This window comes from Clupea harengus, chromosome 10, assembly GCF_900700415.2.
Source record: "Clupea harengus chromosome 10, Ch_v2.0.2, whole genome shotgun sequence".
NCBI classification, from domain to species: Eukaryota; Metazoa; Chordata; class Actinopteri; order Clupeiformes; family Clupeidae; genus Clupea; species Clupea harengus.
In genome coordinates this window covers 26,761,435-26,781,127 of record NC_045161.1, presented here as the reverse complement: position 1 = coordinate 26,781,127, position 19,693 = coordinate 26,761,435, and the positions used below count along the sequence as shown (strand labels likewise).

General features: G+C 46.5%; 1 protein-coding gene across 1 annotated transcript; it reads right to left on the bottom strand.

Annotated features, from left to right (window-relative positions):
• Positions 1-4,257: 4,257 nt before the first annotated feature.
• Positions 4,258-19,202, bottom strand: rnf11b (ring finger protein 11b). The gene is made up of 3 exons (XM_012821880.3): positions 18,368-19,202; positions 6,467-6,636; positions 4,258-4,547 (listed from the first exon to the last, which is right to left on the bottom strand). The coding sequence occupies exons 1-3, from the start codon at positions 18,488-18,490 to the stop codon at positions 4,376-4,378; spliced, it is 465 nt and encodes a 154-aa protein (XP_012677334.1). The 5' UTR covers positions 18,491-19,202; the 3' UTR covers positions 4,258-4,375.
• Positions 19,203-19,693: the final 491 nt, after the last annotated feature.

Genomic DNA, 19,693 nt, shown 5'->3' with positions numbered 1-19,693 from the left:
GCACCTCAAAATACGTTTACACTACAAATACACAATAACTATGAGGTCCGGGTCATCCTATCAACTCATCAGGTCATGGAAAATGAAATCTATGACACCAAATATTTCTTAGAAATTTTTAGGACTTCTTAAGGAAGTTCCAGCATTTACAAATTTACAGCAATAATGTACCCACATGTTAACATTTCCCATATTGTTAGTGTTCAGTTGAGCAATTAAGTGCCCGTGTTTATTCATCCTTGACCTCTGCCCAACAACACTGCCCAAGAATGTAGATGGGGCATAGGGTGACCTTGTCAACACACCCGACCCGAGGCAAAAGGACATACCAGGAGGCATGGTGCAATCCGTCAGCTTAGCCACTGTAAATTTCACAAAGTATTTTCACAACCAGCAGTGGCAGATGAGGGGTGAGAGATGAGGGTTCGATCCCTTTGGCCTAGTGTGGATCTCCAGCTTCCTGCCAGCGCCCGTGCTTCCTGTTTGCCCAATTGTATTGTGTTCTTGAGGTACTGTGTGACCCCTTCATATTTAAAGCACTGATCAACTCCTCCGTACCCTCATTTTAACTTGGGGTCACTGGTTAGACATTCTGACAGTTAAAGTGAATCTCAGACAGCCAGGTCACACCAGAATTGAATATAACTGCGAATCTCTGTATTAAGTGCATAGCTTAATGAAGTGGCAGTATTGGACTGAAATGGCACTTAAAGATATGTTGTATTACCTGTATTACCACTCCTCTTTATCACAATGTACAAGATAAGAGTTATGGGCAAGCTCAAGCAGAGCATCGCTGTAGTGGTATATTCTATATTTTGACGGTGTGATAACAACAACAATAATAATGATAATACTTCATTAACTTAATTTATAATACCTTCCCGGTGTCAGCAGAATATTTTACATGGAAGGGAAAAAAATCTAACAATTGTGTCTAATAAGAGTGAGTAGTGTGTGCTAGGTTCCACTGTCCTGGCTCTGGGTCATGTTAGGGGGCTAGTGAATAATTGTTATTGAAAATATATTATAAATCTGTGTCAATGTGTGTGTGGAACTCCACTTGAAGTGTTTTGCATAGCGGGGAGTGCAGAGGCTCTTTCCACTGGCCTTGTGCACATGCATGGGGGGTTGGGGACAGTGGAGGGGGGTTGGGGACAGTGGAGGGGGGTTGGGGACAGTGGAGGCAGTGCAGTTTCCATCCCCAGAGTGCAAAATCATTACAAATTGTTTCGAATGAGAAAACAATGTTTCTCCCTGGACGGGGGGGGATGGTTTTTAGAGGTTGTGATGCAACTTTGACGGGAGGTTGTGTCAAAAACATGGTGACTGATATCATTTGGGTTACATTCCATCCAAGTAGGAGCAATTTAGTTAATTTACATGAAAGTAATTTAAAATGCTTATGTAAGTAATCCATAGTCTAACCTGAAAAGAGCTTTGACTGGGTGAGCTCTGCAATTGGCAGTGCATCCCTACGCCCTCCGGTGGTAGGATGTAGACCAACACTCTTGTGCACTGAGGACATGACCTCTGGTCTGGATGGCCCAGATCGTAATGTCAAAACCTTTTTCAAAACGTTGTGGCATATTCCTCACAGTACAACTGATTTAATGAAGACCAATATAAAAAAAATGCAATTTTTGAATAAGAATGAATCAGAAAAAACAGAAGTTCCATAGCATAGATTCTATTTATTATTTGTCTGTAGTACACAGTATGCATTTATATACTTACAGACATAAGAGAGAAAGCAGAAAAAAAAACAAGTCTCACAGGCGCACCTGTTACATACCATACACACCATACTTATGTCTGCATGACCTGTTGCTCACTGCATGGAATCAGTTGTAATATTTTACATTGCATTAACAGTTCCTTCTTCATGGGCACCAGGGGGGTCATCACAGTCTCTGGACCAGCTTACATGCACCAGGTTTGTCCACAGGGCGTGTGTGTGTGTGTGTGTGTGTGTGTGTGTGTGTGTGTCACTGTACACCAAAATCACCAGTTACTAAACCACAAGCACAGCCACCAGAGTCCTGTGCCAGACCGGGAACCAATCAAAATGCATATCCATGTCATGTGACCCGAGGCATTGGAGTTCCGCACTGAATGAGACACAAAGTGACACAATAAACAAAAGATTCTGTGCAAAACAGAGGTGGCCCTCCCAAAAGCCTTTACAGTACCACCACCGTCAAAACAGGGAGGAACCAAATGGACCCCCCCCCCCCCATAGCATGCAGCAATGCTAGCAGTGCTACAAAGTTTTACAAAGAGCCAACCCAGACTTCCTAGGAGAGTGTGATGCCAAGTAGTAACCCCTCCCCCCCCTTCACACTCACACACACACACACACACACACACACACACACACACACACACACACACACACACACACACACACACAAATACGCTCCATGTGTATTTTCAGAAAGGGTTGTAAATATCGTAACAAATCACTCTAAACATTATACAGACTCGCTCCTCATTTTTACATGATATGAAAAACATGACACACAAGACTTCCAAAGAGAGCCTGAATCACAGATGGGAGCGGGTCCAGGGGAGAAATGAGAAGTGAGTGTATGTTTCCTTTCAAATGCATGGCAAAGTTTTTAATTTCTTTGTTAAAAAAAAAAAAAAAAAAAAACAGACATGTTTAGTTTCTTGTGCTTTCACCATCGGCCGCAAGAAGAAAAAGAAGCCTGTGGAATCGTCTCACAATCCACCTGAAAAGCCCTAAGGGATTTAATCTTACAGATGAGTCTCACACAGGGAAAGACTTTGATTTGCACTGCTTATTGTTCAGGTGCAAACGTATGAGGCTCCATGGATCTAGTGGACCCACGTGTGCTGGAGGAAGGCAGAGAGAGGGCCGCACTGTTGACTCGCACCAAGAGGCTCATCCGCACAGACAGCACTGTGTTACAGCATGGTGTTTGTCAAAAGAGGAAGAGGAAGAGCAACAACAAAAGACAGTTCACCCACTGTGTCCGGAGAGAGTCCTTTTTTGACTCTCGTAGATTTGTATTGCAGCGTTTCCATATTTTATTTTTGTTTAAATTATAATATGTGGAATATTTTCTTTGATTAAAAGCTGACAACAACAACATGACAAAAACAGTCGCACAAGCACACTAAAAAAAATTTAAGATACAAAAAACAAAACGAAAACACAACGAAACTGGAGACTCAAAACAGAAGAGTGCAAACAGCTGTTTGCTCACGATCTCCTATTTCATTCATTCTTTGACTTACTACTGCATATTTATGACTCGAACAGAAACCAAGACTGCAGTATGATTTCAGACTGATGAGAACTGATTGAAGTACTCCAGTGTTTGTTAGATTACCATAGGTTTGATAGTCTTAGTAAGACATGCAGTGATGCGTGCACTAAAGCAGTAGCGGGTCAGACTCAAAAGGGACTCAGGGGGAAAGGAGAGAGGAGCATTAAATTAAGGGAAAAAAACCACAACCACCCAACAAACAAACAAACTAACTATGATTTGTGACCAAATGTTTTAAAGCCAAATGATTACCCCAAAGTCCAATTCCTGTCAATAACATTACAGGAAAAAGAATAGAATTTGTCCATTTGTACTTTTCATCTTGATAAGTTGAGTGTGAAGATTCATGACAAAATGACCAGTGATCGTCGGTACACACACACCTGACAGGAGTTATCCCCGTACTGTACAAAACAGAGGTTTTGGTTAAAACAAGAAAAGAAGAAGAACAAAAAAAAAAAAGAGTCCCCATTGTCTTTACAGTGAAATGAGTCTCAAAGCCTGTGGAAACATTTGTGACAGGTGTTTCCTCCTTCCAGTGTAAGAGTGGGGGAGCAGGTAGGCAGTGCGAGAAGGAGCACGGGTGAGAGGAGGCGCCGGGGTTATCTGTAAAGAGTCAGCAGTGTGGGCACTTGTCACCTCACATCACCCTCCGTTCACCTTGTCACCTCACATCACCCTCCGTTCACCTTGTCACCTCACATCACCTTCCGTCTTCTCTGAATCAAAGCCTCCCTGCAGCAGGCTCTAGCATAAGGGGGGGGGGGGGGGGGGGTGGGGGGGTGTGGGCTGATGTGTATCAGCAGTCTGACCACAATGCAACAGGAGCCTCACTGCCACCCCCTCCACCGTCTCCCGCTCCCTCCACTCGCCCAGCAGCAGGGCTGATGATGCATCATGGGAACCAAATTTGAGCTGAATATGGAGCAGTCTGTTGGTTACCACTCTGTGTGTGTGTGTGTGTGTGTGTGTGTGTGTGTGTGTGTGTGTGTGTGTGTGTGTGTGTGTGTGTGAGAGACTATGTGTGGGCCCTGGGCATGACGGGGAGTTGTTGGGTGGGGGGGTGTGGGTCAATGCGGTCAGTTGGTCTCGTAGGTGGAAAGCAGCGCAGCGTCCACGGGCTCCATACAGGAAGGGCAGGTGAAGGAACGCATGAGCCAGTCATCGATGCAGTCCAGGTGGTACGTGTGCATGCAGGGCAGGAACCGGATGGGCTCCCCATACACAAAGTCCATCATACAGATCACACACCTGAGGGGTTACACACACAGACACACACACACACACACACACACACACACACACACACACACAGGGGACAGAAGACACATTGGTCAGTCAACAGTGTCCCTATTGACAATGAAGATGAAGACAGGGAGCTTGTATTGGATCACATGGTTCTGACTGCTCACATCTACAATGCAGGAGCATTAGAAGTAACACTGCTGATGTGGAAAAAGTTATTCTTTGTGTGTGTGTGTGTGTGTGTGTGTGTGTGTGTCTACATATTAGGATTTAAAACACACACAGTTACTGTAGCAAAAAACCTTTAGAATCAACTAGAAGTTTGGATTTACTAATCATCAATGGTATTATCCTCATGTAGGTCACAATAATAGACAAAGATAATCTGCTCACGCTAATAACACCCAAACAGCTTCCCTTTTTCACGTATTTTCTTCAAACATTGCATTGTTCGAACATCCAAAGTCCATGGTAGGAAACGTACGAACCCTTGGATCTAGTGGGCTGCAGAAGCTCCTTTAGCAGTGCTGACCACAATCAAACATTCCCCTACGATTACAAATCAGACTTGTCCAATGCTTAGGGGGATGTTTCAGACTAACCCTCTTAGGAACTTTCAACTTCAAATCCACTGACCACAAGAGGTGCTTTGCACAGCGTAGGTTAGGAGGGAAAGAGCCCAAGAAGCTATTCTATTGTTTTCATTGTTTTTGGTGCCTCAGAGAACTTCTCTTAGTCTTCAAATTACAGACAGCAACCCTGGCATAATTCTGTACTTTCCTGATATAGTCTTGAATCCTTTGTTGCCAGTATGATTACAATTTCTCCCTGCAACAGACCTGCAATGATGTAGCCTGACGATGTCATACTCATAATTCTAGTCAGAATATGAGTCTGATACCGCTCCGTTGGACTGTGATTATGGGGCGTGTTTCAACCGAACCAGGAAAAAAAATGCCTCTTCGCTCAATTGGATATATCTAGAACCAATCAGAGCAACGTAGTATGACCATAACGTAGACCATGGGGCCAGCTGATACATTAAACTTTTACCGGATCCCGTAGGAAGGACGGCAAAAACATCTTTTCGATCGACAAATGCCTTGATCGCGTTTCTCGGTTCCTCTTTCAAAATGAATGTGCTGTCAATGTCTTCTAAAACAGACTCGAATTTCCACATTTCAGCTCTCCAACGGCAGCCATGTTTGTTGAAAACGAATTCACCCCAAAAGCTCTTTGGTGACGTGGTTGATTACGTTAGGGTTGATCATCTGTCCATCATCGTATAAAGCCCGCCCTGATAATTTGATTGGTCTATCTATCTCCTCACAGATTTTTGTGAGGAGATAATTTCTCCCCAACGGAGCGACACCAGACCGAACTTCCCGACCAAATAATTTGTGGGCGTGGCTAAATTCGTCTGGCATCCAGGCTAGCAATGATGTTTTTCCCCGACCAACACATCACGGCTTCCAACACAAATGTTGTTAGATCTCAGAACATCTCTGCAGAACATTAGAGTGGAGTTATGGTTCTTCCATCTTACGAAACGTGTTCTTTTTTTAATGCGTGGGTGAGGCCATTTTGTGGGTATGGGCTTAAGGCAGTATATGTGTAATGGTTTTAAATAGGTGGACAGGTGTGAATCTGTGTGAATGTGAGTGTGTACGCGTTTGTGGGTCACAGTACCCTGAGGCACACACACACACACAGTCACACACTCTCACATTCGCACGGTGCCCATAAGTAGGAGCAGTGATACGTTATTTAAAGTAAGTCCTCGTATTCATTCTGAAAGCACAATCATCTGTTAACTAGTCAACTCCGACTACGGCCTCATTCCTTGTGAGAGGCAGTGCCGTGTATATGTCTGTGTGTAAGAGAGTGTGAGTGTGAGTGTGTGTGTGTGTGTGTGTGTTGCTCACTCTCGGATCTTCTTCTCGGAGGCGTCGTGTCCGGGGTCGTACAGGCCTTTGGGCAGGTGCTGGATGAGGCCGATGCGCTGGGCAATCCTCACCTGCTCCTCCTCAGTCAGCTGTGTGGCCAGCCGTGCCTGGCTGGGCGTGGGGTGGTACACAGGCATGTGAGCCTGCTCCTGGACACACACACACACACACACACACACACACACACACACACACACACACACACACACACACACACACACAGACACAGACCCACATCATTAGAATCAGAATCGTGTTTATTGGCCAAGTAATTTTATCATCTAAAAGGTGAACAGCATGGCGGACAACTGTAAGGCAAAGAGAATGTGCAATACCACAATTCCTAGATTTCATTTCAAAATGAATGAAATGGAAACAAAAAATCATTGTGAAACAGACCGAACTTAAATCAACACATCCTCACTCACAAACCACAGTGAGTAAGCACTTGTGACCAGTAGATGGCAACCTTTCCTTTGGTGCTCACTGTTTTAGTAAAACGAGGGGGAAAGACAGAGAGAGAGAGAGAGAGAGAGAGAGAGAGAGAGAGAGAGAGGACCGGCTCAAGTCCAAGAGCTTTACACTACAAACAACCCAAAAGAGAAATGAGAATATGAGCAGAACAATGGGTCCCATTGAGCAAGGCGCTCCTGTAATTGCGTCCGCTTAGCAGAGGTTTAGCAGCGAGGCTGGGAGACTAAACAAGACCACTGGAGGAGGGGGGTCGTTGCAAAATCACACTGCGTATGCTCACACACACAACACATGGAAAGACACCTCAGATTTCATCAGGACACCAGTGAGAAATTTTACAGAGCGAGAAAGATCTCCTACTTGTCAACTTTTCAGAGTTATCTGAAATCTATACACCTTGCAGCAGCAGAATAAATGTATGCTTGTAGCTGTGGGTAGAAACTTCCAGAAAGAAAAATGTGTACTAGTATTGCCACACACACCACAGCTTTAGTCATCTAAAACTACAATGGCATCAAGTACAAGGCACTAACCCAACACATACAACATTTGGGCCCTCCTGATCAACCATACTCCCACCCCCACCCCCCGCCATCTTGCAGTCTTGTAACAGTGACATTAACTCTCATTCAGGCCTCAGGAATGTGCGAAAAGCACAGCCTGCCCTTGCAGCCCCGCCAGCGGATCACAGATTCTGCAAAGCCTGGCCTCGGACAGAGATTAGCTGGCATGAGCTTGCAGTTTAGCACAAAAAAAGTGTTACATCAGCAGATCCCTCCTTCACTGGATACCACATACCAACCCCAGCTGATCCATTTCACGCGTATTTGGACACAGTGGGCCGCTATGGCAGCTGGCAGTTTACGGTTATGGTCGACACCATTTATTTCTCTGCAGTTAAGCCATTAAGCTTTAGAGGAAGGCTTACGATAGGCTTCACTTTCCATATGACAAAACTAAACAAATGTCAGTTTAGCAACCTAGACAGAAAAAAAAACGTCTGCCAAAACACTCGGCTGAAGACCTCCTTATCTGGTCTCCATATACTTCAGGGTGTCTTCCTCACTTGACAAATGTACTCAGAACAATCAAGGCCTCTAAAACCCGTCTGCCTGTGCCTGTGAGCGTCGTCCAGCGGGCTAGCCGTGGCTATTTCGGTCGGGTCACGGCGGGGTCAGGCTGGTCAACCGGCTCATTCTTAAGCGCTCGCTATTAATTCAAGCCCATCAGATGGCACAGTCCTCAATGGTGGCTCTTAGATCTTACAACCAGGTCACGGATTGGCAGCAACCCAAAGCAAGGCTAGCCATGACCTGCTGCCACCTGCAGAGCTCCTACAAGCAGAGCAGAACCCTAAGCAGACGCTCACACAGGAACAACGGTTCTCAATATCCAGATCGACTCTCAGAGGGATGTTAACCTTGGGGAAAAGTAAGGATGAAAACCTATGTGTTGGCCCACTACACAACAAGCTAATTTACAATTAGCCTAAGCTCATTCAGGAGGTCAGCAGGTGACAGTGAACAACAACAACACTGGTGTCTAATGACACCTAACAGGTATGGGAGGGTGGTAGTCATGACCGCCATCTCTGCCACTCATGTCCAGATCTCACCTGTGTGTGTGTGTGTTAGCCTGCAGGTCCCCCGCTGGGTAACTGATCCTGCACCTGTGCGTGTGTGCGTGTGTGTGTGTGTGTGTGTGTAAATGGTCCCACCTGACCTGCTCAGGTCTTGGGATTGCTCTGTACAGGGACCAGCCAAGCTGCCAGGTCAGCTGTCCCTGAGCTCCAGGCCAGAGGAGAGCAGTTCAGCCCCCAGTAAAGGAGCTACAGGCCAGAGGAGGGCGGCTCAGACCCCAGTGAAGGCAGCCAAACAGCTGCTCAGGTCACAACCTCACTGTGTTTGACCAAACAGGGCCAGGCTTTGCACCAGAGCAAAGAGCAGTTCACGGGACAGCCAAGCGCAACGTTTTGAGCCTTCAGTATCGGCCACCCCATATTCTGTTTTCAAACTGATTACAGAAATATTATCCGAGCCCCTCCAAGCCCCTGAGAACCTCTCCAATGCCCCAGGTACGACCACACAACTCCAGACAAAGACGCGGGAACACTCTTGATTGAGTCGACAAGCTAAGTAATATATTCTGACATTCACATATTTTCTCAAATTACCATGGAACAGAATTTCCCCTCTTAAGCCCAGCAGAGAAATTCCCCTTTATAGTACATTCGCATAAAAATACAACACTTTCAGAAATGAAAAATAGTGCCATCTAGACCAGGTAACAGAACAGTTAAGGCATACATTGTAGTCTAGCCACTACTCTACTGAAGATAGATTTGTATTTTAATTCACTGTAAGGTCAGTACCTGAAAAGGTTCTTGGTTAGTTCTCATGTTTCTTACAGTTGAAATGACAACTAATGACAACTGAAAACAAAAGGAAACATGACACAGCAGGTTATGTCCATGTCACACCCAGACTGCAGCAAGGGGGTGGGGGGGTCACAAAGAGAGGAATGACAGCATCAGAATGACTTTTCTAGGCTGGTGTGGGTGTGCGGGGGGGGGGGGGGGGGGGGTGCAGACAGCTGCATGTGTGTGTGACAGTGTGGAGTGAGGCTGTGTGTCTGTCTGTGTGTGTGTGTGTGTGTGTGTGTGTGTGTGTGTGTGACAGTGTGGAGTGAGGCTGTGTGTGTGTGTGTGTGACAGTGTGGAGTGAGGCTGTGTGTGTGTGTGTGTGTGTGTGACAGCGTGGGGTGAGGCCGGGACACTAAGCGAGTGGCAGGGTCAGCAGTCTCTTTGTCCCACAGGTGTCTGTGCTAGACCTGACAGCTCTCCTCTTCAGCACCCACACCAGGCCACAGTAACACTCACAGAAACACACACTCTCCATCCCTCTCCTAAACACACACACTCTCTCTCCCTCCCTCCCTCTCTCCTAAACACACACTCTCACCCTCTCTCCTAACCCCCGCCAGCACTCGTCAGCACGCATGCAATGCCACACTAACACAAACACACTCTCCCTTTCTCCCTGTCCTAAACACACAGCCCTCGCTCTCTCTCTCTCTCTCTCTTTCTGTCTCTTTTAGAGGAGGCCGTCAACACCAACACTCTCTCCCACTCTCCCCATCACACACTCCCTCACCCTCTCTTTCATAAAAGCGTGCAGACTCCCTCTCACACTCACTCACTCTTCCTCCCTAGAACACCCCCTTTCCTTCTACTATCTCTCGCTATTCTTCAGTTTCTCCCCCTCACCCCTTTCCTCTCTCTAACTCCCCTTCTCTCTTTCCCTCTCTCTCTCTCTCACACACACACACACACACACACACACACACACACACACACACACACACACACACACACACACACACACACACACACACACACACACACACACACACACACACACACACACACACACACGCACCCGCTCACCCCAACCCCAACCCAGCACTCATTCACTCCGCCTTCTTTCAATCAGTGTCATGCAGAAAAGCTGTCAGTCACTTACTCAAATCAGGTAGAACAAATATCCTTTACAGAGGGGCACAGGCACAAACCCCCTGACTCCCCACAAGACTGACACTTAGCAATATTGCAGCTCTACGCTCGAGTCAATCTGATTACCGTGAGCTTATTTTAGCCTGTGGAGGGATAACAGACGCTGGCTGTGAGAGGGCCTCAGCGCACTGAAAGCATTTACCAGCCCAGGGACCAGGCAGACATTCGGGGGGGAAACCACAGCTTGTTCTGCGGCCGAAAAAAAGAGAAGACGAGGAAGGGTGGTATGAGGGAGGGGGGGGGGAGAAGTGGCGAGGAAGAGAGTGTCAGGGAGTACATCTGAAAAGGAAAAAGGAGGTAGTTGTGTGGTGAAGCAAGACGGGGTGGTTTTGGAGATGAAAAAATGAGCGTGTCTGAAAGAAAGAGTTGAAGAGGGGGAGGAGGAGAGGGGTAGGGGTGATTGGGAGCTCCTCTGCCTGTCTGCACAGACAGGCCTCAGGCACTCAGCTCAGCACATGCGCGCACACACACACACACACACACAAAGCTGCCTGTCTCCTTTCCCTTCAGCCGCACTAGAGCGGGATATGCAGGGGTAGAGGCTCAAATTCGCATCAAGACCACACAGAAACACACACACTCACAGCCGTTTCACCCGTCTCCTTTCCCACATCCACTCTTTGTCTTCTTCTCTCTCTCTCTCTCTCTCTCTCCTTCCTTCCTTCAAAATATTTCTCTGTCCTTCTCTACATAGTCACTTCCCCTCTATGCCCTTTGCCTTCTCTTCCTCTCTTTCCCTCTCTCTCTTCTTCCCTTCTACCATGTCTCTCTTTCCCTCCCCCTCTCTGCCTGTCTCCCTTATTCTCTTTCTCTCTCTCCCTTTCTATCTGTCTTTTTTTCTCTCTCTCTTTCTCTCTCTGTGTCTGTCCCCCTTGTTCTCTCTCTATCTCTCTCTGTCTGTCTGTCTCCCTTGTGGTCTGTCTGTCTGTCTGTCTGTCTGTCTGTCTGTTTGTCTGTCTGTCTCCCTTGTGGTCTGTCTGTCTGTCTGTCTGTCTGTCTGTCTGTCTGTCTGTCTGTCTGTCTGTCTGTCTGTCTGTCTGTCTGTCTGTCTGTCTGTCTGTCTGTCTGTCTGTCTGTCTGTCTGTCTGTCTGTCTGTCTCCCTTGTTCTCTCTCTCTCTGGCAGGCTGCAGGGTGGAGATTCCAGGCCTGGTGCCCATGAGGGCTCTCTGGTGCAGCAGGCTGTGTGCCGGTGGGAGCCCCTCTGTGTGGAGGGAGCTGAGGGAGCTACCAGGGGACCGGCGCAAACAGCCCATGCCTCAGACTCAGACACCGCCGCCTGCCTGCCTGCCTGCCTGCCCAGCCAACCAGGGCTCTCTTCACAGCTCACAGCCTCTGGCACCAGCTCAAGAGCAGATCCTCTAAGGAGCACACAAACACACACACACACACACAAATGCAGCCCTCTCTTTTTATTTCTCTCTCTCTCTCTCTCTCTCTCTCTCTCTCTCTCTCTCTCTCTCTCTCTCTCTCTCTCTCTCTCTCTCTCTCTCACACACACACACAAATCCACACACACACACACACAAACACACACACACACACACACAGAGAGAAGATCTATTTTTGATTGCTCTGATGGGAATACAGTCCGGCAGAGAGGCGAGGCGAGGCGGCCGTAGTCCTGTGGGACTCAGTGCCACGTAGGCTAACTCAACTCAGCTCAACAACACAGCGGATTCCTGATCCAAAACAACGAGGCCACCATACATCATCTGACCCACATCTTGACGTTCGCACAAATGCTTTCACAACAAACACGCCTATGCGTATCTCCGCTGGCATGTGACACTCTGCTGCTGCTGATCGTCACGGTGACATGAAACCAGGCCATGGCCAACCATGACTCGGCACTTTCAGCCCAAATCACAGAGGCAGTCTGGCGAAGTAACTGGAGACCTCTCTCAGAAACATTAGTCATTGAAGGCTCCCCTGTGCAAGCAGGCCAAACTCCATGGCCACACACATTTTCTGGCTCTCTCTACTACACACACACACACAGTATTAAATGACACTGAAGGAAACATTTATCTATATAAGGGCAGAACTTCAACTGGAGATCTGTTCAGTTGTAAACAAAAACACTTAAAACACACAGTAACCAAAGCTTTGCTTTCCTCTTTACAAGTCCACTAAACACACATGGCGTTTGGCTGAATGTAAGCCTCCAGGCCCCTCTCTCTCTCTCTCTCTCTCTCTCTCTCTCTCTCTCTCTCTCTCTCTCTCTCTCTCTCTCTCTCTCTCTCTCTCTCTCTCTCTCTCTCTCTCTCTCTCTCTCTCTCTCTCTCTCTCTCTCTCTCTCTCTCTCTCTCTCTCTCTCTCTCTCTCTCTCTCTCTCTCTCTCTCTCTCTCTCTCTCTCTCTCTCTCTCTCTCTCGGACCTTTGCTCTGGCTTGGATGTGCACCATGGAGACGATGGGTTGGGGGGGGGTTTGGAGGGGAAGTGGGGTCAGCACTTATCTCTGAAAGGGAAGGTTAAACAAAGAGACAGACGATCAGTCAATCAGCTTAGCTGCACTGCCTGAACCCCGCTGAACCTCACAGGTGGGTCAATCCTCGGAGATGACATTGTTTCATTGCAACCAAGGCATGTTAGAAGAATTATGTGTCTTCGTGAGTTACCGGCAGATAAAGATTTAGCAATCATTTTGAATATTATATTGTGTTGACAAGATTATCTCACACACACAGTTTCCAGAGGGTTCTGCATGCAGTTTCTCTGTGCACATACGAGGAGCTGAAACAGCGTGGGGGGTGCCACAGCTAACCAGATCTTCAGTGAAAGAGGTGAGCTTCAGTGAGAGAGGTGAGCTTCAGTGAGCTTCAGTGAGAGAGGTGAGCTTCAGTGAGCGAGGTGAGCTTCAGTGAGAGAGGTGAGCTTCTCTACATCCCGCAGTGGCCTGTGTTTACTAAAGAGGCTCCACACCAGTCTGGGCCTCTAAAAGCTTTTGAGACCACAAAAGTGTTCCAGTCAATTAGATGACAAAGTGGACATTTACAATCAGTCCAGTTTATGGGGGAAAATGTGCACTCCACAAAACAACAGGGGTTTCTAATAAAAAGGTTTTCTATCTTTACAACACAGAACATTTTGGATGGGTCTGGGTCTGAAACAGAACTTGCCTAACTAACCAATACTCACTGAATCCAAAACCTTGAACCTGAAGACACCCATCTCACCTCCCTCTCATTCACATCAGCAGAAATCACTAATCTTCCTTTAACACGGCCAAGAACACAAAGCTGGGCGGAGCAGAATTGAGTGTGACACTAACCCTGGGCTCTGAGACTAGTCTGAGACGGGATAAGTGTTTCTCAAGCATTTTTGTAAGCATTTGTGAGCATTTCAGTAAACCTTTTTTCAGTTGTGACAAAGCCTCTGGAAACAGCACAACTATGTCCGATTACAGAGGTAACTCCCTAAATCAGAACTGCTTAATGCAGCACATCTTGAAGACTCTCCCTCTGTGTGTCTGTGTGTCTGTGTGTCTGTGTGTCTGTGTGTCTGTGTGTCTGTGTGTCTGTGTGTCTGTGTGTCTGTGTGTCTGTGTGTCTGTGTGTCTGTGTGTCTGTGTGTCTGTGTGTCTTATTCCTTGGTCTCTCCCTCTCTTTCTCTCTCTCTACTTCACTCCTTTCGCTCTCTGTCTCTCGTAGATACTGGGCTCTCCTCAGCGCTTCAGCCCATCTGACTGCCCATCTGGAGGCCCAACCAAAGCAAACGGTCCCTCCCTGCAGTCCTGCTCACGCCAGCTGCCTCAAAGCAAAGCGCTGAGTGGACTGCAAATCACTGGTGCAGCGTCTGTGATGTGTGAGAGAGAAAAGTCTATCTTTTAAAAACGCGCGCACACACACACGCACACGCACACGCACACGCACACGCACACGCACACGCACACGCACACGCACACGCACACGCACACGCACACACACACGCACACACACACACACACACACACACACACACACAAGGATGAAAATCTGTTAACTGTACATGAAGAGTTCCTTTTTTTAAACATTCAAAGTACTTTGAAGTACTGCTTGGGTTAGAAAAATGCACGCAAGTTTTACTAACCATTTCAACCACAACAGTAATTTATTAATTAGGACCAAATGAGTAAATATGAGTAAATATAGGTATATATATATATTTGCTTGCAGCAGTCCACTAAGTCCTATTCACTTCACAACAATGGCCGCTTTGATATTCATCTAATATAAGCCCCTGTTCACACACCCACAGTCTATACACCTCAAGTGTTTTCTTCTCCGGCGGGAGGCCTCAGGTGAATTTGTGGGGGGAGACGACAGGATGCGTCTCCAGGCCACGGACTTCCCTCCCTCTGGCGGCCAAGTCTTACGTCATGATCTTCCTGATAGGCACTAGGGGAGAAGTGGTCAGAGGCCGGGGGTGTGTGTCGGGTCCAGAGACAACGGGCTTTGGGCCAGAATCGGAATCAGAATCGATGGGAGTTTTCGGAGGAGAAAAGCAAGACAGCAGGCAACCCCCACCGATTTAGTCGTCGCTGAGAACCTGACCACACTCCCATTCAAATCTCAAACGCAGAAGCACTGCCCTTCTGCTTCCTCTTTCTGTCCTCACTCACACTCTCACTCTCACTCTCACTCTCACTCTCACTCTCTCACTCTCACACTCACACACTCACACACTCACACTCTCTCTCTCACACTCTCTCTCTCTCACACTCTCTCTCTCTCACACTCTCTCTCTCTCTCTCTCTCACACTCTCTCTCTCTCTCTCTCTCTCACACACTCACACACTCACACACTCACACACACACCCACTTATCTCCCCTTGCCTCGCTCAGCTACACGAGTCAGCATTACTACCAGCTGCTTTCCAAATGACCCTTCTCTCTTTCTCGCCTTACTCCTCTACCCATCAACAACACAGCTAACTAAAGAATGGGGGCATCAGCATAGCCTGATGACGTATGCTTATTGAGCCTGATACCTGACTGAGCAGAAAGTCACACACACACACACACACACACACACACACCTGCTCTGGACGGCTCCTCCACTGAGAAGCCACTTCTGCCGTCCCAACACAAGGCAGGAATCTCTGGTCTTCCTTTCCACGCTGGGTTCTGCTGTTGATCTCAAAACTGGCGGTACCCCCTCTTTCCCTGTGTCCGATTTGCTCGCAGTCATTTTACGTAGGCTCAGACTTTTCCTTGGCGTGTCTTACAGGCAAGCACTCTCGACAATTCAGTTAACCTTAAAATAACATCATCACTTTTAAAAAGCGCAAATTCCAGCTCACATTCTTTTTGCAGCATGCCAAGGCAGTTCAGAGTTGACAGAAAAGACATCAAGAAGTGGTTTAGATTTAACCTTAAAGGTTTTGGATGTCAAAGACAGTGAGCTTCAGTGAGAGAGGTGACCGTAAAGTTATTACTGAAGTGAAATGTACAGCAATGATGTAAACAATGTTTCTGTGCATTCTGTATGTATTGGTTGACTGCTTTAGGCCTTTTGTGGCATCTGGTTGTATTTCCCTGTCTATGTAAAGTTTCAACCTGTGATTTATTTTTTTACAACAAAAAACTACAGATGGCAAACTACACATGGCTATGGAGACAGTGAGACCTGCACTTCTCAGTGACAAAGAGCTTTAGCGAGAGGGTGTGAGTGTGTGTGAGTGTGTGTGTGTGTGTGTTTGTGTGAGTTGGTAAGTGAGAATAGGCTTCAGAGAAGAGCTGGAGTCCACTACAGGCTGTCTGTTCCACCTAATGGAGCTTTCTAAGAGCTTGAGAAGCAAGCTCTCCACTGGTTTTGACCCAGCCTGTGAGTGCTGTCTGGTAGCTGAGGAATGACGCTGTTTGGGACTTAATGAACACAACTGACCCTCTTGTTCTTAAACTGAGCATTTTTTTTAACTCGGGCAGAGAGTGAACAAACTGCTTTTAGCATTAAAAAGAACCCCCCCCCCCAAAAAAAAGGTCCCCTTTTTAGCTCACACTGTTCTTAGCACGTAGCAGCAGTTCATTTTGGAAGAGGGAGGGAGGGAGAGAGAGTGAGAGGGAGGGAGAGAGAGAGAGAGAGAGAGAGAGAAAACACTGTAGAGCATTCTTGGCAACCCCTGCAGGAATGTGCCTAGATTGAAAATGATTTCGGCTCTCCAGCGGGCCCCTGGTGTCTCTACACCCAGGCCATTTTTCAAAGAAACGTCTAAATATTGCAACAACACAATTCAACAACAACAACAACAATAACCAATGAAACAACAACAATGTCTGCTACCAGGCCAGGATATTGCACAAGGCTATATACCCAGTCAGAAAAAAAAAAAAAACCCTGAGGGAAATCAGGTCCAGATTGCGAGCCGTCTCAGCACTCCTCGCCGTAGGTACTTTACCCAGAGTGATGCAACAATAGGGCAGCACCTGGGTCTGCACAGAAGTGCTCCTCACCGCAAGGATGGGATTCAACACACGCTAAGGATGGATTTGGTTTCCATAATTATGGACAACTCGTTCAGGTGGCAGCTGTTCTGATATATAAAAAAATGTCGCTTCCTCCGACACTGGGATTAATGGGGTGGCTTTTTTGGGCATCACACGAGGCTTGGCTGGCCACTCGGCTGAGCTATTCTTGTGGATCGTGTGTTCACATGTATTCTTTGTCTATTCATCAACTGGGGTCTGCATTGCAAGCATCATAACTTCAACCAATGTTTCTCTCTTGTGATCATTCCGTAGATTCTTGTTTCACATGAAGAAACTCTGTAACTCTGCAAACAACGAGGATGCAAAAGCACGTAGGTCCGTGTGACCTGACGTCATTTCTTGGCCTTACGTTTGTTGGTTTTATATCCATGTGCTGGACAACCTATTGGTACACTTTGCCCACATGACAACTACAGTAGTCAGTTCTTTCTTCCTTTAAGCCTAAATTGAAGATTAGTAGGCCAATCAACTCTGTCCACAGCTCGCATGTGGTGCCATATCTTCTACCGCTGGAGAGACTACATGTGTATGCTGTATAGGCTGTGTACTGCATGACCATATTCATGTATTTTATCCAGGCGTATTTATGCAGTCCAAATCAGATGTATTTGAATCACTAAAAAAACAGACACATTACATGTTGGCAATAATGTATTGTAATGCCACACTGTAATGTAGTACAAAGTTGCAGTAGTGACAACTATAAATTAAGCCTCTGTAATATAAAAGAGCAAAACAAACTCAATGCTAAAATATGTTCTTGAACTGCGCAAGTAGAGAAAAAAAAGCAGACAGGTTCTGGACAGCGGACACTGAGGCAGACCTGCTTCAGCGTCAGCTGCGACCCGGACCCCCACAAATTGTGGTCTGCAGCACACTAGGCAGCTGTTCTGGTTGGCGAATTACATTACTCTGACAACTGTGCTCAAACTTAACCACTGATTCAGGGGTGGGTATCTATAACATTACTGCGGACATCCGCAAAGAGAAACGCAGCGAGATAATTGAAAAACGATAATAGGTCATGTAGTAGGTTCGCAGGTATATTTAAACAAACACACCGAGATAAAAATGGGTTCCCCCTGTGTGCACTTCCCACGATTAACCTCTACAAAGGAAGATTATGTCACAACCACTTTCAAAACAGTGTTAACATTCAACTTAAATGGCACTTTGTAAACAAGTCGATGTCCCCTTCTGTACGAGAACGCGACCTGAGTCATTTCAAAATGAAGAGCTGCAGACCAGCTAATAGGAACCAAACTGCCACGTACAACCGACAATAAAGATAACTAAGCCTGTAACAAAGCTTACAGTTATAAACACGTTTGATTCATTAGCTTACGTTTGGTGGTTTGATATCTTACCTGGTAAGGTGGTGGTGGTTCATGGTCTGGATCTGTTCCATCACCAAAACTAGCCCTGTCTGACTGTGACTCATGAAGCAAAGATATATCATCCGACGTTGGAGATTTAAGACAATTTCCCATCTCCTTTCAGGCGCTTTCCTTTAATATTTTTGCTTCACAACTACGTGTACACCCAAACCCAGCTTCTCCGAGCTGATTTCCGTGGCTCCCGCAGGAAATCAGACGAACTAGCACCCATACATTGCAGAAGATCTCGCCACGAGAGGCTCTGTTCAACAAAAACAAACCATCTCAACACAAAGAACCTGGCGAAGTGGCACCTTTGCGCAATACATGAAGCACCGATCGAAGTCTTGCAAAACCCAGCCACGCACAACTTTTTCTAAACCAGACACAATTTAAATGTGAAGTAGGCCGCTTATTTAGGTTATCAATCTTTACCAGACTAACATTCTTTCCCCATTCGTGGACTACTTCCCTAACAAGAGACTTTTTCTCGCTCATAATCCGGCCTAACAGGCAACAAAGCCATACAGGCAGCTAGTAAAAAGACAGCCTCCTCTGATTTAGACCAATCACATTCGGGCTTTCTCCACGAACTTGAGAAAAAGGGGGTGTGCCTGAGAGGAAGTACACACGGACTGTATACATATTTATAAATGTCTCGTATAGTTTTAAATGATATGAGTACCGATCAACAACCTTGCAAACATATCACTCATTGTAACCCATTATCGTAGGTACACATTCAAAGCGTAAAAACTCACTACATGTCAATATCCACTGAAATCCACATCAGCTCGTGTAGATTTATTGCTACAAATGTCTATGGAAGCTTGGCGGCGGTGTTTGATGTCTGCCGACGTTTCTAAATGACTGCGGTGAAGCTGTTTTTTTCTTTTACTAAAAACATGACATCGTTTAATTTTTGCTCGCCCAAATACAGCTGCCTGCGAGACACGCATGCCCGCCAGGCTCCAGCTTCGGCCATAAAGTCCTTCGAGCCCACTGCGCAGGTGCTGTAGATATGGACACCACGTCACACACTGACTACTGAGCGACAACAAATACATTGAGAACTATTTCCTTGTCCCTTTGGACTGGGAAAGTGTCGAAACAATTAGGTCACGTAATGTTCGACATGTCTGTCATTTACAACTGAGGGAGAAACGAAATGGCTAAGGTTTTGATAAGCCGCCTCCAAGAGACAGATATATTTATGGTTTAATCACTGAGAAAGGCCAAGGCTGCAAGAAGGAAATGCCATTTTTTATGGCATGTAAGCATTATGTCCAGAAATGTTTTCTATAATAATACATTTAT

Excerpts from the sequence above, each read along its gene's own strand:
- rnf11b (XM_012821880.3), bottom strand. The coding sequence starts at position 18,490 with ATGGGAAATTGTCTTAAATCTCCAACGTCGGATGATATATCTTTGCTT. Across the intron at positions 6,637-18,367 it reads AACCACCACCACCTTACCAG|GAGCAGGCTCACATGCCTGT; the intron begins GTAAGATATCAA and ends GTGTGTGTCCAG. Across the intron at positions 4,548-6,466 it reads TCCGAGAAGAAGATCCGAGA|GTGTGTGATCTGTATGATGG; the intron begins GTGAGCAACACA and ends GTAACCCCTCAG.